Source organism: Schistosoma haematobium, chromosome 1, assembly GCF_000699445.3.
Source record: "Schistosoma haematobium chromosome 1, whole genome shotgun sequence".
In the NCBI taxonomy this organism is placed as follows: domain Eukaryota; kingdom Metazoa; phylum Platyhelminthes; class Trematoda; order Strigeidida; family Schistosomatidae; genus Schistosoma; species Schistosoma haematobium.
In genome coordinates, this window is record NC_067196.1 from 82793996 (window position 1) to 82818236 (window position 24241).

The 24241-nt window shown below is 38.6% G+C and overlaps 2 protein-coding genes across 4 annotated transcripts; one reads left to right on the forward strand and one right to left on the reverse strand.

Annotated features, from left to right (window-relative positions):
* The first annotated feature begins 2518 nt into the window (after positions 1-2518).
* Positions 2519-5559, forward strand: CFDP2_7 (Craniofacial development protein 2). Its single transcript, XM_051208511.1, has one exon. The coding sequence runs from the start codon at positions 4335-4337 to the stop codon at positions 5505-5507; it is 1173 nt and encodes a 390-aa protein (XP_051075321.1). The 5' UTR covers positions 2519-4334; the 3' UTR covers positions 5508-5559.
* Positions 5560-7228: 1669 nt separating this feature from the next.
* Positions 7229-24015, reverse strand: NIF3L1_1 (NGG1 interacting factor). Of its 3 annotated transcripts, XM_051209849.1 has the most exons (6): positions 23984-24015; positions 21818-22187; positions 21649-21784; positions 21503-21614; positions 21339-21471; positions 7229-11672 (listed from the first exon to the last, which is right to left on the reverse strand). In XM_051209849.1, the coding sequence occupies exons 2-6, from the start codon at positions 22170-22172 to the stop codon at positions 11365-11367; spliced, it is 1044 nt and encodes a 347-aa protein (XP_051075322.1). In that variant the 5' UTR covers positions 22173-22187; positions 23984-24015; the 3' UTR covers positions 7229-11364. The 3 variants fall into 3 exon arrangements, with proteins under 3 accessions (XP_051075322.1, XP_051075324.1, XP_051075323.1); XM_051209851.1 differs by having other exon boundaries at positions 11218-11672; positions 21339-21614; XM_051209850.1 differs by having other exon boundaries at positions 11218-11672; positions 21339-21614; positions 21649-22187.
* Positions 24016-24241: the final 226 nt, after the last annotated feature.

Here is a 24241-nt window from a genome sequence, read left to right on the forward strand (position 1 = left end):
TACCTTTAGTAATACGGCACTTATCTTGATAACTTCATCTCACCGTGCTAATGTGGTGTAGCAACTTGAGCCAATGCACATACCTCCCAGGTCCCAAGATGAGTATAACTGACTCGATGATGCAAATTATGTCGGAAACTGAAATAAATTGGATAAATCACTCGAACGAGGTTAATATCTTGTTTATTAAATAAGTAAACATAGAGGTTCTAACTGACTTTTCTCATTCTTTAAACCATGAAAGATAGTTTTCTAAAGATTTATTAACTTGATGTAGCATAGTACATAACGAATAGGATATTTAGAAAGCTTTTACGGATACAAACAACTTGATTAACGTTTACAGGAATTTTATAATCAAAATGCATAAATATCACTAGTCAGAAAAACTTAAAAGCTTCCTTGTTCGCAATTCTAATTTCTAATGGTTATTGTACTGAAAGTTAGATGTCGATTAAATTGAAACAGCACTAGCCTAAAAACAACTTAATGAATTGTTATGTTCAATAAATCATAGATATGCAATGTATAGTAATAAAATTAATTGGTTTAACTTACAAAAGATTAATCATTAAATTATTGGATAAATTCTGAAACATTTCGATTTTAAAGGGTCAAGAGTTACAGGGTAATAGATTGATGCACAAACACGTATATGAGTATTTGAGCCATCAAGTATAGAATATAATAATACAGAGAAAAAGTAGAAATATAGCGTAGGGATTACACAGAGCTATCGACTAAATTTACAAACGACCAATGTTTTATGCTAATTACAAATAGCTAGTATGAGGCTTACCTGAACAGTTTCAGGGTAATATTTTGTCACATCGATTATGAAATTCACCCATTTTTCAAAAAGCGTGTTAAATACATGCACAAATAAAAGATACGGAGTGACGCTGTATATCATGTGTGTGTATGGGGGGAGGGGTATAAACGGGCCTGATTTCTTGGATCTCAAAGATATTCTTTGGTGAATGATTTGTGGAATTAAAGTTCGACGACCGTTTACTTTTTATACAAAATCTGTTTATTGTGAGGAGAACTTTCACATCGACTAATCCAGTTTTGTGAAAAGTCTTCACTCAGCCATACCATTTACTTCAAGTCACGCGATGGACTATAAAATATACACAATATTTCTCATTGAGATAATACACTGAACAGTTTTCCGACTCCTTTATGGGATAAGAACTTTCTTAAATGTGAAACGTCAAAGAAATTGAAAATATTAAGTAAATGTGCACTAAGTAAGGAAAAGTGTTTTTTTTTGAAATAGTTTTATGAGAAGGAACATTTCAGTGAAAAGCAAAAATATGTAAAAAAGCTTACAATTATAAATGATGTACAATACGTTTAAATATTTGAAACAACTATTTTCTACAGAAGAAATATGAAACTTCTTAAGCGTAAACAGACATATACGGGATTAGAACATAAACGCATACCAAGATAAAATCTCTAACAGTTTGTGCTGAAAGAACAAAGTTGGTGTAAAAATAAGAACAGTGGCGCTATTACAGATACGAAACGATACAAACAAATAAAACTGTGGTTAAACAATGGATTTATTTTGGTGGAGTTTTGTTCTCTGAGCTGGATGGTTTGGTCGTGGGGCTTTCATCGTTCTTCTGAACGACATCATCAGCACAAACTTCAGATAGAAGTGAAGTGTTTGAATTTCTCCATATGTGTCTCAAAGCTTGTTCTGTGCACCTCGACGTTGATTGGTTCTTATTGACCTTAAATTTGTCGTTGTTTACTTCTTTGTTTTGGTTGTGTCTCCCATTGTTTTGATTTTTGTTCTTATGTTTGTGCATGATTTTTCTGATTGGTTGATAAATTGGATTGATTTCAAACACTTCACTTCTATCTGAAGTTTGTGCTGATGATGTCGTTCAGAAGAACGATGAAAGCTCCACGACCAAACCATCCAGCTCAGAGAACAAAACTCCACCAAAATCATCCACCTGAGCTACAAATCTTCTCCACCATCTCAATGGATTTATCTAACTTATTATGGTCGATTCCAGCAATATCAACTAGTACCTTTAATTACAAATTAGTATAAATCCCACATATCCTGATAAACTAATTACTGTATTAATGTAGTGCTTTGGTTCAGCTACCATCTTTTTCTAACATCAGTTTAATTTTAACACAATCACATGTCTAATTAGACAAGATTTTCACAACATATATATTTGTCAGATGCCTGAGGCATAAGTTCATAGATTGATCGATCGTTTTACTATATAAGAGTATTACATTAAAAGTACTTACTGTCATATGATTACAACCTTGTTCGCATTTAATGACACGAAATAAGAAGAATCGATAATCTAATTTAATATATATTTCAATGAAAACATCTTATCCCTTGAAAAGTCTTGAACAAATACCTTGGCAAAATATCAAGTGTATGCTAATATATATGAACTATTCTGTTATTTGGTTAAGCGTATATCACTTATTATGTTTACATATTGGATGATTTTCACACAGATTTTGTGTATTAGCCAAAAGAACATTTATTGGAATTCTGTTAATCATACCGTCGATTAATTAAAAAAGAGAGATATTGAAATAATTTTAAAATATTAATTCTTCAGTGTACATTTAGTCATTAGCACTATCTGTACCCATAAATGGTCACTTTTTCCTAAATTTGACCTGAAGCTATTATCAATAAAGTTGATCACAAATCTGCAACTAAAATAACTCAGTGATTCAGTCATACACAGCGTAAAACCTGACGCATATGTATATCGCGTCAAGTTATCACAAAGAGATGAAACTGTCAGAACGAATCCCATGGTGTAGGTAGTAACAGGTTTAGTGGCGATAGAAAAAACTAGGCATAACCGATAGAATTTGAGGGAATATGGATTAGTTGGATGAAGAAAATTTACAAGACAATTTAGAACATCTCGATCAAAGGGAAGACAAATAGTAAGTGCACCTCCGCCACTACGAACGCCTTTGAGCCGTGTCACCTAAAGTCTAACCACTGGTTGTGATAATTACGCGGACATCGACCAAGTAGTCCGCATCTACCTGAATGGCTCAGTCCAATGATTAGTGTCCAAATGAACTGATGTCACATCTAGCTTTCACCCAACCTAAGAAACTACATAAATCGAGAATAACACAATTTTATGCTTTGATTTGGGTTGAGATAAGAGATATTAATTCGTTTTTTTTATTTTGAACAAAGATTTCAAACTTTTCTGAAAGGGACTCAGCTTCTATAAAAACCCATCTTCTCACTAACAGTAGCCACATTTTGAATTTTTTAGACAAAAGTAAGATAATTTCAGTGTGATTCCTATTTATACATTGAACACAGCTGCTCAGTAAATCGTTTTTGGCCAATTAAGCAGTTTATACTAACACCTAGCTATATATGATTAGCTTTAGAGATATTTTTCGTCACAGACTGACTTTATTTGACAAACTGTTAAAAACCAGGGCACAACTGGCGGACATTGTCAAAACAGCTAATGTCAACTACTCAAATAATCAAGAAACGAACTTGATAGAATATATGTTGTAGACTAACTAACTTTCCATAACAATCAGTGACGTTTACTTCGTCTACTCAGTATATTATTTTGTGTATGTCGGAAATGCACATAACACAGTGGATCAAGAAATCGTCGTCTTATGACAGCTATTGAAACACAGATCAGAACTAATGTTTTCAGTATTTAGAAACAGGAGAGCAGATACATAAGACAAGTATCTCTGTATACCCGTCATATTAAAAGACTAGTATTTGAACGAAGAATATTCTTGTCGATAAATTCTCTTCAGGTTCTACAATTATATATCCAAATTAATAATCCGATAAATGGCCAGGTTAAGGGCAAAGTACATCGTTAAAAGCATGTGAATTTAGGATTATGACAACAAAATACAGTAAAATTGTTAATATTAATATGACTCATATAGAATGTTAACTTGAATCTGCGTATATGTTAAGTGAGATTTAAGATCCATGATCAGAATGAATATGGGTCAAGTAGGGTGATAGAAACTCCGCCTGGAGTCCCTCCGGGGGCTACTGCCAGTCCCAAGCCCGGATAAAGGAGGAGGGTTGGGCATGGGGTTAGCGTCCCCATCCCGTAGAAAACTAACTCTCTAAAAAAACGCTAACCAGAAAAAATTATTCAAACCTTTTAAACTCTGCCCTGAGAGTCAGAAGGTCTTCATTTAGAAGAACTATGACGCCTCATGATGAAAGCCGAATTATTTCGGAAGTTACGAGGTCGATACCCTTTCTGACAACCAGAGCGACCATTTATTGAGGTACATGGAATGTTCGTACAATGTGGGACACCGGGAGAGTCTTCCAAATTGCTGCAGAAATGAGAAGATACAACCTAGAGGTACTTGGGATCAGTGAAACACATTGGATACAAGTTGGACAACAACGACTAACTACAGGAGAGCTCCTGTTATACTCCGGCCATGAAGAAGAAAATGCACCACATACACAAGGAGTCGCATTGATGCTGTCCAAACAAGAGCAAAATGCACTTATAGGATGGGAATCTCATGGACCAAGGATCATCAAAGCCTCGTTCAAAACAAAGGAATTGGGCATTTCAATGAACATCATCCAATGCTATGCGCCTAACAACGACTACAATGAAGACGCTAAAGATCAATTCTACAATAGGCTGCAGTCAATCGTCGAGAAGTGCCCAACAAAGGACCTGACCATTCTGATGGGAGATTTCAACGCCAAGGTTGGAACGGACAACACTGGATATGAAAACATCATGGGACGACACGGACTGGGAGAAAGAAACGAAAATGGTGAGAAATTTGCAAATCTATGTGCCTTCAATAAGCTGGTCATAGGCGGCACCATATTCCCACATAAACGCATACACAAAACCACATGGACTTCACCGGATCACTCTACACAAAACCAAATCGACCATATTTGCATCAACAAAACGTTCAGAAGGACTATAGAGGACGTGAGAACCAAGAGAGGAGCACATATAGCATCAGATCATCACTTGCTGGTCGCCAAGATGAAATTGAAACTCAAGAAGCACTGGACAACGGGGCGGACAATATCACAAAAGTTCAATACGGCCTTTCTTCAGGATACTAACAAACTCAACAAATTCAAGATAGTCGTCAGCAACAAGTTCCAGGCCTTTCATGATCTACTCAATGGAGAAGGAACTACTGTGGAGAGCAACTGGAAGGGGATCAAAGAGGCAATCACTTCAACATGTCATGAGGTCCTGGGTCACAAGAAGCACCATCACAAGGAATGGATCACTGTTGATACACTGGATAAGATTCAAGAAAGAAGGAACAAGAAGGCAGCAATCAATACCAGTCGAACAAGAGCAGAAAAATCCAAGGCACAAGCTGAATACACAGAAGTAAACAAACAATTGAAGAAATCAGCATGGCCATCAGACAAATCAAGAGTGGCAAAGCAGCAGGACCGGACAACATCCCAGCAGAGGCACTAAAAGCAGACGTAGCGGCAACTGCAAGGATACTCCACATTCTCTTCAATAAGATTTGGGATGAGGAACAAGTACCAAGAGACTGGAAAGAAGGACTTCTGATCAAAATACCGAAGAAAGGCGATCTCAGCAAGTGTGATAACTACAGGGGCATCACTCTTCTCTCAATACCGGGAAAAGTCTTCAACAGGGTATTGTTAAACAGGATGAAGGACTGCGTAGACGCCCAACTTCGTGACCAACAGGCAGGATTCTGTAAGGATAGATCGTGTACAGACCAAATCGCAACTCTACGGATCATTGTGGAACAATCATTTGAATAGAATTCATCACTCTACATCAACGTCATTGACTACGAAAAGGCATTTGATAGCGTGAACAGAACAACACTATGGAAACTTCTTCGACACTACGGCGTGCCTGAGAAGATAGTCAATATCACACAGAGTTCATATGATGGATTACACTGCAAAATTGTGCATGGAGGACAATTGACAGATTCGTTTGAGGTAAAGACCGGTATTAGGCAACGTGGCTTACTCCCACCCTTTCTCTTTCTCCTGGTAATCGACTGGATCATGAAGACGTCAACGTCTGAAGGGAAGCACGGGATACAATGGACATCTAGGATGCAGTTGGACGATCTGGACTTCGCAGATGATCTGGCCCTTCTATCCCAAACGCAACAACAGATGCAGGAAAAGACGACCAGTGTGGCAGCAGCCTCAGCAGCAGTAGGTCTCAATATACACAAAGGGAAAAGCAGGATTCTCCGATACAACACAGAATGAACCAATCCAATCACAATTGACGGAGAAGATTTGGAATATGTAAAAACCTTTACGTATGTGGGCAGCATCATTGATGAACAGGGTGGATCTGATGCAGATGTGAAGGCGCGGATCGGCAAAGCAAGAGCAGCATATTTACAACTGAGGAACATCTGGAATTCAAAGCAACTGTCAACCAACACCAAGGTCAGGATTTTCAATACAAATGTCAAGACAGTTCTACTGTATGGGGCAGAAACCTGGAGAACTACGAAAGCCATCATCCAGAAAATACAGGTGTTTATTAACAGTTGTCTACGCAAAATACTTCAGATCCGTTGGCCGGACACTATTAGCAACAACGTACTGTGGGGGAGAACAAACCAGATGCCAGCGGAGGAAGAAATCAGGAAGAAGTGCTGGAAGTGGATAGGACACACATTGAGAAAGGCACCGAACTGCGTCACAAGACAAGCCCTCACATGGAATCCTGAAGGCCAAAGGAAAAGAGGAAGACCAAAGAACACATTACGCCGTGAAATGGAAATAGACATGAGAAAAATGAACAAGAATTGGATGGAACTAGAAAAGAAGGCCCAGGACAGAGTGAGTTGGAGAATGCTGGTCAGCGACCTATGCTCCATTGGGAGTAACAGGCGTAAGTAAGTAAAGTAAGGGTGATAGAGAAATAATAGTGCAATTATAATTCGATCAAATAAGTAAGACGTAATACGGAGAGATGGATGCGAAGTGAATAAATCATGTATAGGGGAGATTAATGATGCTTAACCAATAATACGAATAATAATAATAACAATAATAATAATAATAATAATAATAATAATAATAATAATAATAATACGAAGATTTATGAATAAAGATAACGGGGACAATTACAATTGACTACGAAAGGTCATAGTCAAATTAGGTAATTCAATAGTTAAGATTACGACTGATTAATTGGCCTTGATGTTGGCCAGGGGAGGAGGAGTGGTTGAATATATTTCTTCTGTACGTGTAGCTCCGGTTTCTTCATCCAGATGGCTACTGCTTCAGCCGTTTGAAGGACTTTTAGTCTGACCAGTTTGGCAAAAATTACTTACATTATAAATAATTGAAAAAGATTGGTTTATACTGGCATTATGACCGGTTTGTACTAAATGGGCCAATACTGAGCTGTTCACCTTCTTCATCAAACCTTTGTTTAGCCACGCTGGAAGGTGTTCACGAGCACGAAAACGTAAATTCCTAGATCTTCGACCAATATAACTCGCTCCACAGGAGCAGTCGAAGTGATAAATAAAAAATGAGGTGGTCATTCTAGGTAATTAATCTTTTAGCTTCGGTGTAACCATTGGGCGCGTAGAAAATACTAATCGCAGTTCTCAGGTGTTAAAAGACTTTTGTATTGTCCTACGTAATCTCTGAGTTAGTATTTCACTAGCCGCATCCCCTCTGAATTGTAGATACATGAACAGGGATTTCTTCTTCACTGTTTGTATTTCGCCTAATTTCGCATTCGTGATTATATATTTAATTATAAACTTTCTAGGGTAGCCATTCTCGCTGAGAGTATTATGCAAGGTGTTAAGCTCTTATTCGACTATATCAGCAGAACAGTCAGTCAGTAACAACGTAGAACTTCGTACGTACGTACATCAGTTCGAGTTGCCACACCACATTAGCATAGAGATGCAGTGGTCGATTCAAATCCCGTAGTGGTAGAGGTAATAAGAGTATAAGCAGTAATCGGGAAGATTAGTGTTTGGAGATGTTACTTAAAGAGTATAATACAGTGAAATAAATTTGAGAGGAGAAAAAAAGAGACAAGGAGGAATAAGGAGATCAAAATTTGGGAGAACACAAAGAGTGGATGCACCTGCGCCATTGCAAACAATTTTGAGCCATGTCATTCAGGGTCTCTAACCATCAGTTGCTATCATCTCGCGGTCCCCAATCAGGTAGTCTACACCTAACAACATGACTCAGTCCACTTGTCAGTGACTTCATAAACTTGTGCCATGTTTTGGTCTGGCCGCCACTAGCTTTCTTCCAATCTACTCCTATACCACGAAGCATCGCACGTCGAGGCAGTCGGTGGTTGGGCATACGTAACACGTGTCCCAGCCATCTCAACTGATGAAGTTTCATTACTTCATCAACTGGTTTGCCATTCTTACCTAGTACCCGTTTCCTAACAACTGAGTTACTTACTCGGTGGTCCCAGGATATACGAGCAATGTTTCGAATACACATGTGATCAATTACTAGTAACCTACGAATATTCTCTACTCTTACCGGCCATGTTTCACTGCCATAAAGTAGGATGGAACGAACTGCTGCTCAGTAAACACGTCCTTTGGTTGATAGACGGATATCTCGCCTACGCCATAAATGACGCAAGTTGGCGAAAGCTAGTCGAGCCTTCTGTATCTGTGCTGAGATTTTGTCATACACCAGACCACAAGGGCTGATGAGACTTTCAAGATAAGTGAATCGGTTGACACGCTCAACTACTTCACTCCCTATCATTAGTTCGGGTGTCGATGAAACCCAGTCCTGAAGCAACATTTTGCATTTCGAGGGAGAGAATCGCATTCCGAACATGCTTGCATTGTTGCTTAGAGTGGTCAGAAGACTCTGACTTTTGTCAGCGTCTTCACCAAATAGAACTATGTCATCAGCATATTCTAAGTCAACAAGTGAACCTCCCGGTAGAAGTTCAACCCCTGGAAATTTAGATGAGGAGAGTGTTATCTCTAAGAGTACGTCGACCACAAAGTTGAACAAGAATGGAGAGAGTGGACAGCCCTGACGAAAACCACTTGAGGTAATCAATTCTGACGAAAGTTCGCCATAAGCTCTCACTCTACCAGTTGTGTTCGAGTAGAGAGCCTTTATAAGGTTAATGTACTTCTTTGGTACTCCTTTCAGTGACAAACACTGCCATAGAACCTCACGATCAACAGAGTCAAATGCCGCCTTAAGGTCGACAAATACTACCATTGTAGGGCGTCTGAACGTGTAGCTGTGTTCTAGAACCTGACGTAGTGTGAATATCTGATCTATGCAACCACGTCCAGGTCGGAAACCAGCCTGGTTTTCTCTAGTCTGCTCTTCACGAGCTTTGGTTAGGCGTCGAAGTATGATTGAAGCTAATATTTTAGATACTATATTAATCAAACTGATTCCTCTGTGATTGTCACAAGAGGACTTTTGTCCTTTCTTATAGACTGGCACAATCAGTGATTAAGACCAGTCAGATGGGATTACGTCCAGTTCCCAAATTCTACCTAAGACCTCAGTTAATCTCACTGCTAATACTGGACCACCATCCTTAAAAATCTCAGGAGTAAACCTGTCAGGGCCTGCTGCTCTTCCTCGCTTCAGATTTCCTATGGCTTTTTCAACTTCGTAAAGAGACGGAGGACCTACATTAACTTGCCATTCAGGTTGACTGGAGATCATGGGAAACCGAAGTGCGGCTGAAGGCCAGTTGAACTGATCCCTGAAGTGTTCTGCCCATCGATCCAATCTCCTGGATTGAGAATGTATAATATGTCCATCTTTCTCTGAGATTGTTTCGCTAACAGTCGGTTTCCTTAACAAATCTGAACAATTGTCTGCTATTACCTATTGCCGCTGCCTTTTCCATCTCTCTTGATTTCGCTACCCACCACTGTTCACGATCATTGCGTAGACTATATCAGCAGAACATATAGTGAGAACACAGTAACTAAGGTTTTTGATCAAGTTTTGTTTGTACTGTAGAGGTACAAAGCTCAGGAAGTTCGTATACTGCCCAGTCTATGTACTTTTTCTGTGTAAGTTCCTTTTTAACGATCCATACGCTCTCTTAGTCAAGAGAACGTCCAAAAAGGCTATTCGGCCATCACTTTCTTCTTCAAATGCAAACTGAATGGCTGGATGCACTTCATTAAATCGCCTAAGAACCTCTTGCGGCGACGTATTATCTTTACAGAGGATGAACGTGTCATTCATGTATCTAAAGTAAAATTTGGAGCTTTGAATAATCTTTTTTAGTGGACCATTTTCTAGTTTGGCTAGAAAAATATCAGCTAGTATAGGGCCCAGTGGTGAACCCATTGCAACACCATCTGTTTGTCTATATATTTCACCGTTGAACTTGAAATTCACATTCATGGTGCATTTGAGTAATAACTCTTTCACGACATTGATAGGAACAGTAGTTTCAATTTCATTTTCAGTCAGCTGTTCACCTATATATTCTACAGTCTCTATGAGTGGGACGTTTGTGAATAACGATGTTACATCCAATGACATCATCTTTGATCCCAACGTATTTACATTTTTTATTTTATCAACAAATTGGAACACATCCTTAACACTATATTTTACAAGCTTTTCGTGTAGAGGTTTCAATACAGTTACCAACCATTTAGCTATAGTATGGTAAGGAGAGTTATACATATCTAAAATAGGTCTTAATGGGATCCCCAGTTTGTGCACCTTTGGCAATCCATACAATCTCAGTAGATGGGTTTATCACAATCCTAAATTCACATGCTTTTAACGATGTACTTTGCCCTTAACCTGGCCATTTATCGGATTATTAATTTGGATATATAATTGTAGAACCTGAAGAGAATTTATCGACAAGAACATTCTTCGTTCAAATACTAGTCTTTTAATATGACGGGGATCTTTAAACGATTAAAATGTTGTGAACAACCCATTGAGTTGAAGGTGCTCAATGAGCTCCTGAAGTCTAACGTAAAGTTCACTGAAACGAAAACTACTATGGAATTTATCAATAGGTGCATCGAATCAGGTCTATTTGAAGTTTGTGCTGATGATGTCCTTCAGAAGAACGATGAAAGCTCCACGACCAAACCATCCATCTCAGAGAACAAAACTCCACCAAAAAGGAACAATTATTTGAAGTTTGAGAATAAATCGGATGATAGTTATGGTTTATTTTACAAGTTGATAATAGACCAATAATATCCAGTATTAAGAAGGAAATGGAAAAAAGTAGTGAAACCATTAAAAATATCTGTTGTAACACATCGAATACTACAAAACTGCACAAACATAATAACGATTTGTTAAACGACAAAACCTGGTTCATGATCTGCATCGGATAATAACAATTCCAAGTGTGGGATTTCACCAGCATTATGTACAGTTGATAAAAGATGACGAAAGTCTGGGATAAATCTTTCCCTGAAAAATCCTCTTTCCGTAACAGAATGCCCAGCTAAAATAATAGAAATACCACGAGAAACAGCCTCAAGACGATCATGATGAGATAATTCTCCAGTGATAAATAAATCGGCAGCAAATGAAGCTGGTGTTTGGCATAAAGGCGACCCACCGGAACCAGCACATACAGCAACTGTTTTAATTGAACAGTCTATTGAATAACAACAACAATTATTATTATTATTATGGTAAATAAATGTTATGATTGATAGTTAACAAAATGCCAGGAGGCTAAAGTAGGATTTCCAGGATGTTAAAACTTACTTACTTACTTACACCTGTTACTCCTCGTGAAGGAGCATAGGTCGCTCACCAGCATTCTCCATCCAACCCTGTCCTGGGCAATCCTTTCCAGCTCCTTACAGTTCCTATTCATCCTTTTCATATCTGCTTCTATTATCCGACGCAATATGTTCTTTGGCCTTCCTCTTTTCCGCTTCCCTTCAGGATTCCAAGTTAGAGCTTGCCTCGTGATGCAGTTTGACGATTTGCGTAATGTATGTCCTATCCATTTCCATCGTCTTTTCCTAATTTCCTCTTCAGCTGGAAGTTGGTTTGTTCTCTCCCACAGAAGGCTATTGCTGATGGTATCCGGCCAATGGATGTTTAGTATCTTGCGTAGACAGCTATTTATAAATACTTGTACTTTCTTGATTGTGGTTGTTGTAGTTCTCCAAGTTTCAGCTCCATACAGTAGAATTGCCTTGACGTTCGTATTGAAGATTCTCACTTTGATATTGGTTGAAAGTTGTTTTGAGTTCCATATGTTCTTCAATTGTAGGAATGCGGCCCTTGCTTTGCCAATCCTCACCTTTACGTCTGCATCTGAACCTCCATGTCTATCGACGATGCTTCCCAGATATGTGAAGGATTCTACATCTTCCAGAGTTTCGCCATCAAGGGTGATTGGATTGCTGTTCTCCGCTTTGAAGACCTTGGTTTTCCCTTTGTGTATGCTGAGGCCTACTGATGCAGAGACTGCTGCTACATTGGCTGTCTTTATCTGAATCTGTTCACGTGTACGTGATAGGAGGGCTAGGTCATCTGCGAATTCCAGATCGTCTAATTGGTTCTGAGCTGTCCATTGTATTCCGTGTTTTCCTTCAGATGTCGAGGTCTTCATAATCCAGTCGACCACCAGAAGAAAGAGGAAGGGAGAGAGTAAACAGCCTTGTCTGACTCCGGTCCTTACTTGGAATGCATCTGTCAGCTGTCCTCCATGCACTACTTTGCACTGTAGTCCGTCGTATGAGTTCCGGATAATATTGACAATCTTCTCAGGAACTCCGTAGTGTCGAAGAAGTTTCCATAATGTCCTCCTATCTACACTGTCGAATGCCTTTCCATAATCAATGAAGTTGATGTATAGTGACGAGTTCCACTCAACTGATTGTTCGACGATGATCCGTAGTGTTGCAATTTGGTCTGTGCACGACCGATCCTTTCGGAATCCAGCTTGTTGATCTCGAAGTTGGGCATCTACTGCATCCTTCATCCGGTTCAGCAACACCCTGTTGAAGACTTTCCCTGGTATTGACAGTAGTGTAATGCCTCTGTAGTTCTCACATTTGCTCAGATCTCCTTTCTTTGGAATCTTGATGAGGTGTCCTTCTTTCCAGTCCATCGGCACTTGTTCCTCCTCCCAAATCTTTTTGAATAGAGGGTAAAGCATGCTTGTGGTTACTTCGACGTCTGATTTCAGTGCTTCAGCTGGTATGTTGTCGGGTCCTGCTGCTTTCCCGTTCTTGATTTGTCTGACGGCCATTCTAATTTCTTCCGTCGTTGGTGGGTTGACATCTATAGGAAGATCTGTGTGTGCTGCTTCGATGTTCGGTGGATTCATTGGAGCCGGCCTATTCAGGAGTTCCTCGAAGTATTCTACCCATCTGTTTCGCTGTTGTTGAATTTCAGTGATTGGCTTCCCTTCTTTGTCTTTGACCGGCCTCTCTGGTTTACTGTATTTCCCTGATAGTTTCTTCGTTGTATCGTAGAGCTGTTTCATATTTCCTTCTCTAGCAGCTTTTTCTGCCGTCGTTGCTAATTCTTCCACGTATTTCTTCCTGTCGGCTCTAATGCTCCTCTTCACTTGCTTGTTTGCTTCTATGTATTCAGCTTGTGCTTGGACTTTCTCTGCTCGTGTTCGGCTGTTGTTAATTGCTGTCTTCTTGTTCTTCCTTTCTTTGATCTTGTCCAGTGTTTCTATAGAGATCCATTCCTTATGATGGTGTTTCTTTAGGCCCAGAACCTCTTGACACGTTGAAGTCAATGTTTCTTTGATGCCTTTCCAGTTGTCCTCCATAGTAGTTTCTTCTTCCTTCAGTAGATCTTGAAAGGCTTGGAATCTGTTGTTGAGAGCTATCTTGAATTCATTGAGTTTGTCAGTATCTCGAAGGAAGGCTGTATTGAACCTTTGTAGTGCTGTTTGTCCACTTGTCCAGTTCTTTTTTAGCTTCAGTTTTAAATTGGCTACAACTAGGTGGTGATCTGAAGCTACGTCAGCTCCTCTCCTGGTTCTCACATCTTCCATTGTCCTTCGGAATTTTTTTGATGCAAATATGGTCTATCTGGTTCTCTGTAGTGTGGTCCGGTGAGATCCATGTAGCCTTGTGTATACGTTTGTGTGGAAATATTGTGCCTCCTATGACTAATTTGTTGAATGCACACAAATTTGCAAATCTTTCTCCATTTTCGTTCCTCTCTCCCAGTCCATGTCGTCCCATAATATCTTCATATCCAGTGTTGTCTATTCCGACCTTGGCATTTAGATCTCCCATCAGAATGGTGAGGTCCTTTCTTGAGCATTTCTCTATGATTGACTGCAGCCGCTCGTAGAATTGATCTTTAATGTCGTCGTTGCTATCATTGGTGGGTGCATAACATTGGATAATATTCATTGTGATCCCCTCCTTCTTTGTTTTGAATGATGCTTTGATGATTCTGGATCCGTGGGATTCCCATCCTACAAGTGCATTTCGTGCTACTTTGGACAGCATTAGAGCAACTCCCTGTGTGTGTGGAGCATTTTCCTCTTCGTGACCGGAGTATAGCAGCATCTCTCCCGTAGCTAGCCTTTTCTGTCCAGCTTGGGTCCAGTGGGTTTCGCTGATTCCCAGTACTGCCAAGTTGTATCTCCTCATTTCCGTTGCTATTTGACTGGTCTTCCCGGTTTCCCACATTGTTCTAACGTTCCATGTACCTATAAAAATTTTTGCTCTGGTTGTTAGAAGGGGCATCGGCCTCGTGGCTTCCGAAGGAATTCGGCTTTCACCATGAAGCGTCATAATTCTTCTAAATGAAGACCTTCTAACTCTCAGGGCAGAGTTAAAATGGTTTGAATTATTTTTTCTGGTAAGCGTTTTTTTAGCGAGTTAGTTTTCTACGGGATGGGGACGCTAACCCCATGCCCAACCCTCCTCCTTTACCCGGGCTTGGGACCGGCAGTAACTCTAGAAGAGCTACAGGCGGAGTTAGGATGTTAAAAAGCATGAAATAATAAAAATAAATCCTCGTGAAAATGACTGAGATAAATTCCTTCTGTACTACATTTCTCATGCTTAAATACTAACTAAAACTGGCATTTTTTCCTATCATTTGGCTCGTATCTTTCTAATTTCATTTTTCTCTGTGCTAATATGACGTGCGGTAGATCGGACTAAAAAGCAATAGTACTAGGTCCTACATCAAAGATGATTAAATGACAAACCTACAAGTATGAATAGGAGAAATCTTAGAATACATGCACTTGTGCATCCCCACAACACATTCAAGATATTATCTCACAATGCACTGATCGCCAAAATCTATATTTGAACGCTTAGAGTCGCATGGATACAAACAATGATCCGTCATATAAATAAATGACAATCAATGAGTATATTTATTGTAATTAAAGGTAAATTTACAAAGAATAGTCTACAAGAGCTTGAATTAAGGAATATTGACCTAATGAATTTAGAATATGTAAAACCTATTGAAACGTCAGTAAAGATGTGAAGTAAACACAGAATTTTGGAGTCCTATGAATGTCTTAGGGCATGAATTGTACACACAAAGTTGAATTCTGGCACACAACCGATCTGCTGATAGACTGATGTTAGCTACCCAGTCGAAGTCATACTACATGCTTGCTACACAATTGATCTTTACATCAGCCTATTCATCACATACTATACACTACATACAGTACTCACTATCTAAAAACGCCTCATATTTTACATGTGGTCTGATAAATTCGTGTGTATGAAATGTATCTCTACCTAATACGACTTTTAATTTCGCGTTGTCTAATGTGTCAAGTTCAATAATACGTACGAAATTGATCTTAGAGAATATTAACTTGGGATTGAATAAACACTAAAGTAATTCAGTTATCAGACGACAGTTGGTAAAATTCCATGACATGAAGAAATAATATGTTATGTCCTGCATAAGACAATAAGATATGGTCGATGAAGGCCGGCAACATGGAAAAGTTTGTTTTAGACCAGAGGTACCCTTTCAGTACTGTTGAGAGTAATATGAAAACTGAACTAATCACTCAGGCAATAAGTGTATGGTTCTATTTGGGCCACGTAAATTAGGTGTCACAAATTATGAACATGAATTGACTGGGTTAGTCTGACTACAATTTACAAGTCTATCCATTATTTATTTATGCTTTAATATTTCCACTGTATACTCCGAAGGATAGAGGAACATTCTAAAGAGAAATGCAGTCGACCTAATCAGATTTTTACGAATAGAGAAGATTCGTGGTGAGGCTTTTTTTACATAGTGGATAGGAGAGGTGGTCTGTTTATGACACGGAGCCGTCGTCTAGAAGATAGTCGTAAATTACTAGCATCTGACAAGCTTTCACAAACCCCTGGTTGAGTTAGTGAAGATAACGCAACTCAGTAACTTAAAAAAATATCGTAATGGCTCAGAATAGAAATAAGTCGTGATCCGGTAGCAGCCTCAACTTTTTTATATCTCATTTTACCAGAATTTGTTTCCTATGGATAAATGGGCACTTTAAGTAATCAGAAGGTAGGTTTGATTATTCACTCATAAATCAATTACAAATATGATTGCATGAGTAGCATTTAGGATTTTTACTTGCTCTTTATATACAAAACTACGGAACAGGTGACTTAGAAAAATCTAAGCAATATCAATGTACAACAAGGAAATGCAGGAAAAAGGATTAAAAAATATTTAAAACTATGGGTTAAATAGGAGTGAAGAGGAGAAAAAGCTGAAACAGAACATAAGCATTACGCAGATTAGGTGTAATAACATCAATTATCTACATACAACCTATAACACCTCCCTTTCATACTAACCTGTGATCGCAAACACGATGAAAATAAGAAGCATGTACTTGATGTCGGTGAGAACTACTCTTGTTAGATGTTCTCACATGGTCACGTGTATACAACTACTGCCAGGGAAGTCCTACTCACTGCCTTCTCGCTGCGAGGGTGTTGTTTACGAAATCGAGAGGAAAAAAAGCGAATATCCGGCACTTTAACCGGGTTGGTGGATAGGGAGGACCCACCTAGGGGAGTTGGAAAACCCTGATTCCGAACCGGTAGTGCATATGGGCTCCAGTATCCTGAGGGAACAAATGGCGTATGAACCCATTGTTGGTCACCGGCTACCATGGGTCTGCATCTCTTGACGTTGCTCCACTGCCTTGTGGATCAGACCTTCAGGTCGAAGGCTCTAGGTGTGGCCTCCCTAAGAAAAACACATGCTCCGGTCTAGGCATCCGAGCAGTACCACAGCCCACACACAAATCAAGTGACTTGTGTAGTGAATATGTATTCGGTGCCCCATTTGTACCAATATTTCTGTTCAAATAAATAAATAAAACTGGTGGTCAAGTGCAATTTTCTTTTGTAAAGATACAAACAGAAATTCCATACATTTATATAAAAGGCAACAGCAGTTTTACATATGATTCTACAGTAGAATAATGTTGGAACTAACATTAAGTTGTGGAAGTGAACGTCTTACAAGTCAAGTTTTAATCTAGTTCTAGTCACCAGGGTATAAAGGACTGAAGTTTACAAGTTAGAAATGTGTCCGATATTTCAATGAACATAGTTCACATGTCACAAGAAAAACTTAGGATATTCGAACTGATAAAGGCTACTTTTGCTTCAAGGACAAACAAAACGTAGGATTAAGGACGATTAAGAACTAAGACCTGACAAATGTTCGCATAACAAATGTCTTACACTACTTATTAATAATGAGTAACGCGACCAAGTGCATTGAAAATATATTGGTGCCAAAGACTGCGAAACATTCAAATATGATTTCATGCTTGAAGTATAAGTCCTAGTAGAGCCGATCCCCAAATACCTTTTCATTACCATTTGTTATGACTAAATAATTATATAAATGTCTTTCTAAGTACCATCTAAATAAAGGTACTATCGTCATAGTCTATTTTATCTACATAACGTAGCGCATTTAAATTCCCGTCTAACTTAATATAACTCACAAAGATAAAAGTTACACAAATGGAACACAACAAAATTTATTTAGAAGTATTTCACAAGCTTTCATGGAGGAACTCATGAAATATATCGGAATCAGATATGTTCAGATCTTAAATACTATGATTTATCTTGGAAGTCTGATCAGCCCTAATGGGTTGGTGTCTGACGAAATCTCCGTATGAATTCAAAAAGCTCGTTTGGCTTTTGCCAACTTACGTCACCTATGACGAAGGCGAGATATCCGTCTATCGATTAAGCGACGAGTATGCTGCGCGGCAGTTCATCCTGTTATACTTGACGACTGGGAAACATGGCCATTAAGAGTAGATATCCGTAAGCTACTAGTATTTGACCACAGATGTCTTTGAAATATTGCTCGCATCTGCTGAGATCACCAGATAAGTTATAGTGAGGTTAGACACAGGGTATTAGGGAATGATGGTAACTCACTTGATGAAGTTGTGAATCTTCACCGACTGAGATCGTTGGGCCACATGTTACGTATGCCCGAACACCGATTACCACGAAGCGCAATGCTGATTAGTGTTGGGGATGGTTGAAAGAAAGTTAGGGGCGGCCAAACCAAAACGCGGCATCAGTGCTTGAAGTCACTAACTTCTGGTCTTAGCCATGTTGATAGATGCAGAATACCTGGTTGGGGTCCGCGTGACTATCGTAACCAATGATTGGAGACTCTGGGTGACGTGACTCAAAATCCATCACAATGGCGTGATGGATTAAAAATTGCTTTATCTCTTTTTTTCTACCAATTAATTCTTTCATCCTGTACTATATCCTGATACACAATCTTTTATATATTACCACCATTGAATTAACTACTTCTATGAATTCGGTGTTCATCTTGTCGTGCTAATGAGGTATGGCAACTCGGAACAATGCATATATGTACCTGGTCTTACGTTGTAGCTGACTGGCTAAATACTATGATAAAAGAGAAAGTAGTTTTATTTACACATAGGTGAACAGTACGCATTTTTCTACGATAGAATTTTGATATTAACAGTAGGCTTTCATGTTTGTATTGTAAAATTGGTAAAATTGTGCCTGAACAAAGGATATCGACGTGTGATAATAGCGAGTCTTATTAGGTAATGACACAAGTACTGAATCATATCAACAAGATGGAAATTAATTCTCAAAACCAACGAAGATAGAATGAACTACAGAAATAGTTCAGCCCAAATAATTTAATGAGCACAAATGATATACTATCGGTCTTTAATATATTGAGTCAGCTAGATGGGTTACATGATGGACATCAAGACAAATATCAAGAAAAGATCATGCGTATACTTATGTTTGTTGATGCTCTAGTCAAAAGTAAATCTGAGCCTCATATGCATCTGTCAATAAATTATCTTAAAATTCTTCATGCAGCTGTTAATAATATATAAGATATCAAAACATGGTAATCATCTTATATTACTATTGTTACTCAAATTTTCTAGTAGTTGATTCTTTGATACAGCATTATATCATGCATTGTTATATCGAATCATATTAAGTAGGCAGCACCAGATTATTTATTTATTTGAATACATAAATATTGGTACAAGAGGGCACCAAATATATATGCGCCACACAAAACAATGAGAATTTGAAGAGAAAAAACAGAACAATAACGACCACAGATTAGTGTAAGGTAGTGTAATAATAATAATAATAATAATAATAATAATAATAATAATAATAATAATAATAATAATAATAATAATAATGATAATAATAATGGGGGGGGAACGGAAAGGCACAATCAGACCAAATTTTTCAGTTAAGGAATAGACAACCATTTTTTTTATGAAAAAGGTAAAAGAAGGTTACAGCAGGATCGCCACTGGCTTCTATTCCGAGCCATATCTGATAACGCCACTAACCACTGTGTCGCACCATCTCTCGGAGCCCAGCCAGAGAGTCGTGAAGGACCAGCACAGGCCAGCCCTTTGCAGCTTTCTTTCATACCACGACACCATATTATACACTGACCACCTCTCCGCTTTTTCCAACTAATCCCAGTGTCAGCAAATAATGTGCAACGTGGAATTCTCTGGGACGACATTCGTAGAATATGTCCAAGCCACCGAAGTCGATGTTTCAAGATGGTGACACCAATTGGATTATCGTCTCTGTGCCCGAACACACGATGCAGAACCTCTGCATTACTACTAACATGGTGTTGCCACTGGATGTCAGCAATCCTCCGGAGACAACGATGATCGAACACAGAGAGTCGTCTAACGTCCTCAACTCGGAGAGGCCAGGTTTCACAAACATAGAGCAAAACTGCTCTCACCGACGCGTTGTAGATCCGAACTTTTGCAGCCAGACTAACATCACGAAGGCGCCAAAGATGGCCCAGATTGGAATAAGCCGCTCTGGCTTTCACTATATGTGCATTGATCTCATCACTCACGCCACCACCAGCACTTACGCAGCTACTAGATACACGAACTTCTCGACTACTTCTATCTGCTCACCATCCAGAGTGAGTACAGGATTAGGATCCTGCCAGTCTTTTACAAGTACTTTGCACTTCGAAGGTGAAAAGCACATACCATACCTACGGACATTGATTGCCAACTGATTAAATGCGTAATCAGTGGTCACCGGCTACCATGGGACTGCATCTCCTTACGATGCTCCACTGCCTTGTGAGTTAGACCTTCAGGTCAAAGGCTTGAGATGTGATCCTCTAAGAAAACCACCTACTTCGGTCTGGGCACTCGGGCAGTATCACAGCCCACACACAAATATAATGAAAATGATGATATTTACTGAAAACTCTATTCTCGCCACCACCAGCACCAGAAGCGACACAAGTTAATAGACTGAACTCTGAGCTTAAATCATATTGTGGACCTATTAAACAGAGACAACTCAGCGAACTAGCTAGTGAGGTTAATAATGAATTATTTCATCCCGTGAGATCTGTTGAAGCATGAAAGGTCAGTAGTAAAATGTTAGTTCCCATTTGTTCGATATATAACACGTGGCTTGTAAAAACAACTATTACAACAATCCGCATAAAATCCAACGATAAGCATTGCGACATGGTCCTTTAATCAATGGAATTAAAGACGATAGGTATATTTAAGTTCGACTTGTATGGTACCTTTATGTACACACTTATTACAGCCCAAAAAAGAGTAGCCTGCTTTCTATCAAACCTGAAAACTCTAATTTTCTCGATTCCGGTTTTTTCATAGCAAATCAGTTGTTGGATAACCAGAAGTGCCCTCGACAATTACTTTATATAAACGTTTACAAAAATGAAATTAGGAGAAATTTAGATAAAACACTTATCTTACCGAGGGTTTTACCTAGTCCTGGGGCTACAATTAAATGCCCTATGTTTAGAAACTTTTTGTAGGCAGCGATAATTGCTTTGAGATGAACTGGGAACTGTAGAGTGACCAGTCTGCCACATCCTTCTTCACTTGTCTACAACATATTCTTTTGATAGTGCATATACCTTTTGAATATTTTCGATGCTAACAACTGAGATTTTAAGCTCCTCCGTCACATCTACAACACGTTTTAAATCGGACTCGGTACAAGTAACAATGGCTGTTATTCCAGCATTACTGATCATGATAATGTGATGAAAAAATGACTTACCTCTTAATATTAGTTGTACACACTCCTACTCCTGTGGAAATGACGAAGTCTCCGAAATTTTCGTTCATAACAACGGTTAACCTGGATAAATTTTGAGTAATTGGTGATCGAGATAAACTCTCTCTCCGATTAACAGCTATAGAACAATATTAAGTTAGTCTGAATTTACCTAATGGTTCTAAAAGCCAATCGTTGATACCTCCAAGTTTTGCATCAAGCCCGGTGTGTGGTGAGAATACACCGATTTTGTTTTCTATACAACGTACAACTATACGCTCTTTCCAATGCTGTTGCGTAAGCTTTTTAAGAGGAGAGAAAATTGGTGGATGGTATGAAACGATCAGACCACATTTTTGAGAAATCGCCTCATCGAGTACTTGTTCTGTTAAATCATTTGTGATAAAAATCCTGTCCACATGGTGTGGAATAGAAGGTTCTATTAGGAGACCGACATTATCCCACTTTTCGGCCAAGTGTGGTAAGCAATATGCATCCAACAATTTAACAATTTTGGTAAGCTCCATTCCTTTATGGGCAAACTTTGAAAGGAACATGTATTAACAAAATCGAGAACAGGATGACAAACTAGCAATAAAAATGAGCAAATTACTTTACAATAAAAATCGCAAAAGTCAAGATGAGGTACACAAAACTGGAAAGTAGAGATAACAGCAAAATTATCTTGCGAAAAAAATTTTGGAAGTGTATTTGCCTCAATATTGGCAAAATAACAGAAGGTAAACATATTTTAATGCTTTTATTTATAAGAGTGAAGATATAGATTTTCAACGATTTGGAGAATTAAATGCCTAAAACTCACACCAAGATGCGGAATTAGGCTGCCTATAAAATCAATTCAGTCGTTTATAATAAGTAAAATACGACGAAGACATATATACCTCTAAAACAATACTTTTAAATAATACGGAGGCTAAGCTTGAGGATATTTTAAAAAGTGTGAAAAGCGTTAACTCTTCTCACGTCATAGATTAATTGGTAAATCATGTGTGTATTTCGCACAAGTCTACAGTTATAAATCTCTCCAAACGAAATAAAGTACACAGGACGATCCAGTTTTTCCGAAAAAATGTAGCACTGCTTTTATCACATAAATGTGGCTAGTATATATATATATATATATATATATATATATATATATATATATATATATATATATATATATATATATTAGATGAGTAAATGGAAAATACACTAAGTAATGAAACACAGGATATGGCTCAACGAAGACTGATTTCAAACGATTACCACGTAGAATGATACGCAAAGTTCTACATGGATACTTAGTGAGGTCTCTCACACCGACAAGCCGTTGTCACCTCAAACCGCCTGGGGCGACCTTGGTATTAACATGTCTTATCTTTTCCTTCCGTCTAGGACTGATAATAAGAGGACACTCGAAGAAAGTTGAAAAACAGAAATCAAATCGTTTACGTCTGGAGTTTCGTTTTTCGCATTGAGTAGTGAATTACTGGAATTCCCTAACGGGACACGTAATATCAGCAACTTCTGTTGATATATTCAAAACGAGATGGGACCTCCACAGCATTACAAACTGCAAGGATTAATATAGGTGGATAGACCCCCCATCCTTATTACTTGAGGTAGCTCCCGAGGTTCCCATCCTCAAACGGCCTCGGCACTTTCACATTGATCCTGACAGAAACACCAGATGTAAAGAAGGCAATACGGGGAAGGGACGCATATTTGCTGTCACAAAGTATTTGCATTATATATATATACATATATATATAGCCTTATGTCGTCTGTTTGCACCTATCAGTGTGTATTGCTTTTAGACAAGTCATATCATATCCGACATTTATCTGACACTTCTTCGGATTACCTCTTTTTGAATTTTCATAAATCTCACTATGCTAACAACAACCACTCATGATAAGCCTATATCGTCCCCGCCATGCTCCCAACAGATATGTCTTTTTGCGAGGTTTTTAAATCCTCTTATTCCACATCAACTTTCACATTAACGTTGCTTACGCATAGGTTTCATTATATCATCTCTAGGCCAGTCGTATTTAACAAGTATCTGAACTGCGTACTGCATTTCGCACCAAACCTATCATGGTTCTTACGGCTAATGAGACTCAACTCCGGTTCGTAACTCGACATTAAGCAAGCACGCTTTAAGAACGGAAGGTTCGGCACCCAACGTGGTTTGTATTTCTCGAACTTTTGATGTATCCCTATGTGGCAAAAGAACCATTTTTTGTCAAAAGAATCTTTCCTGAGCCTAACGTTCAGTAGATTACTTTTCTTCATGACTTTAATCCCAACTACTAGCTAACTATGGATTTACCTCAGCTTATAATGCGCGCTCCACAGTTTTCCACACCAAGGTTATCTTTAGTAGATCCTAACATTTTATACCACTGGCTTTTATCCATTTCAGGTACATTTATTTCACGGTCGTGAACCACTGAAAGGATTAATACAAACACCTATATTTAATAATGTAAGCCATCTGGAAGCAGTTGTAGCGTAAATAAAGCCCCAAAACAAATGGTTTTGACATTTAATACTGACCTCATCAGTTTTACCGGACTCACTCAACTGA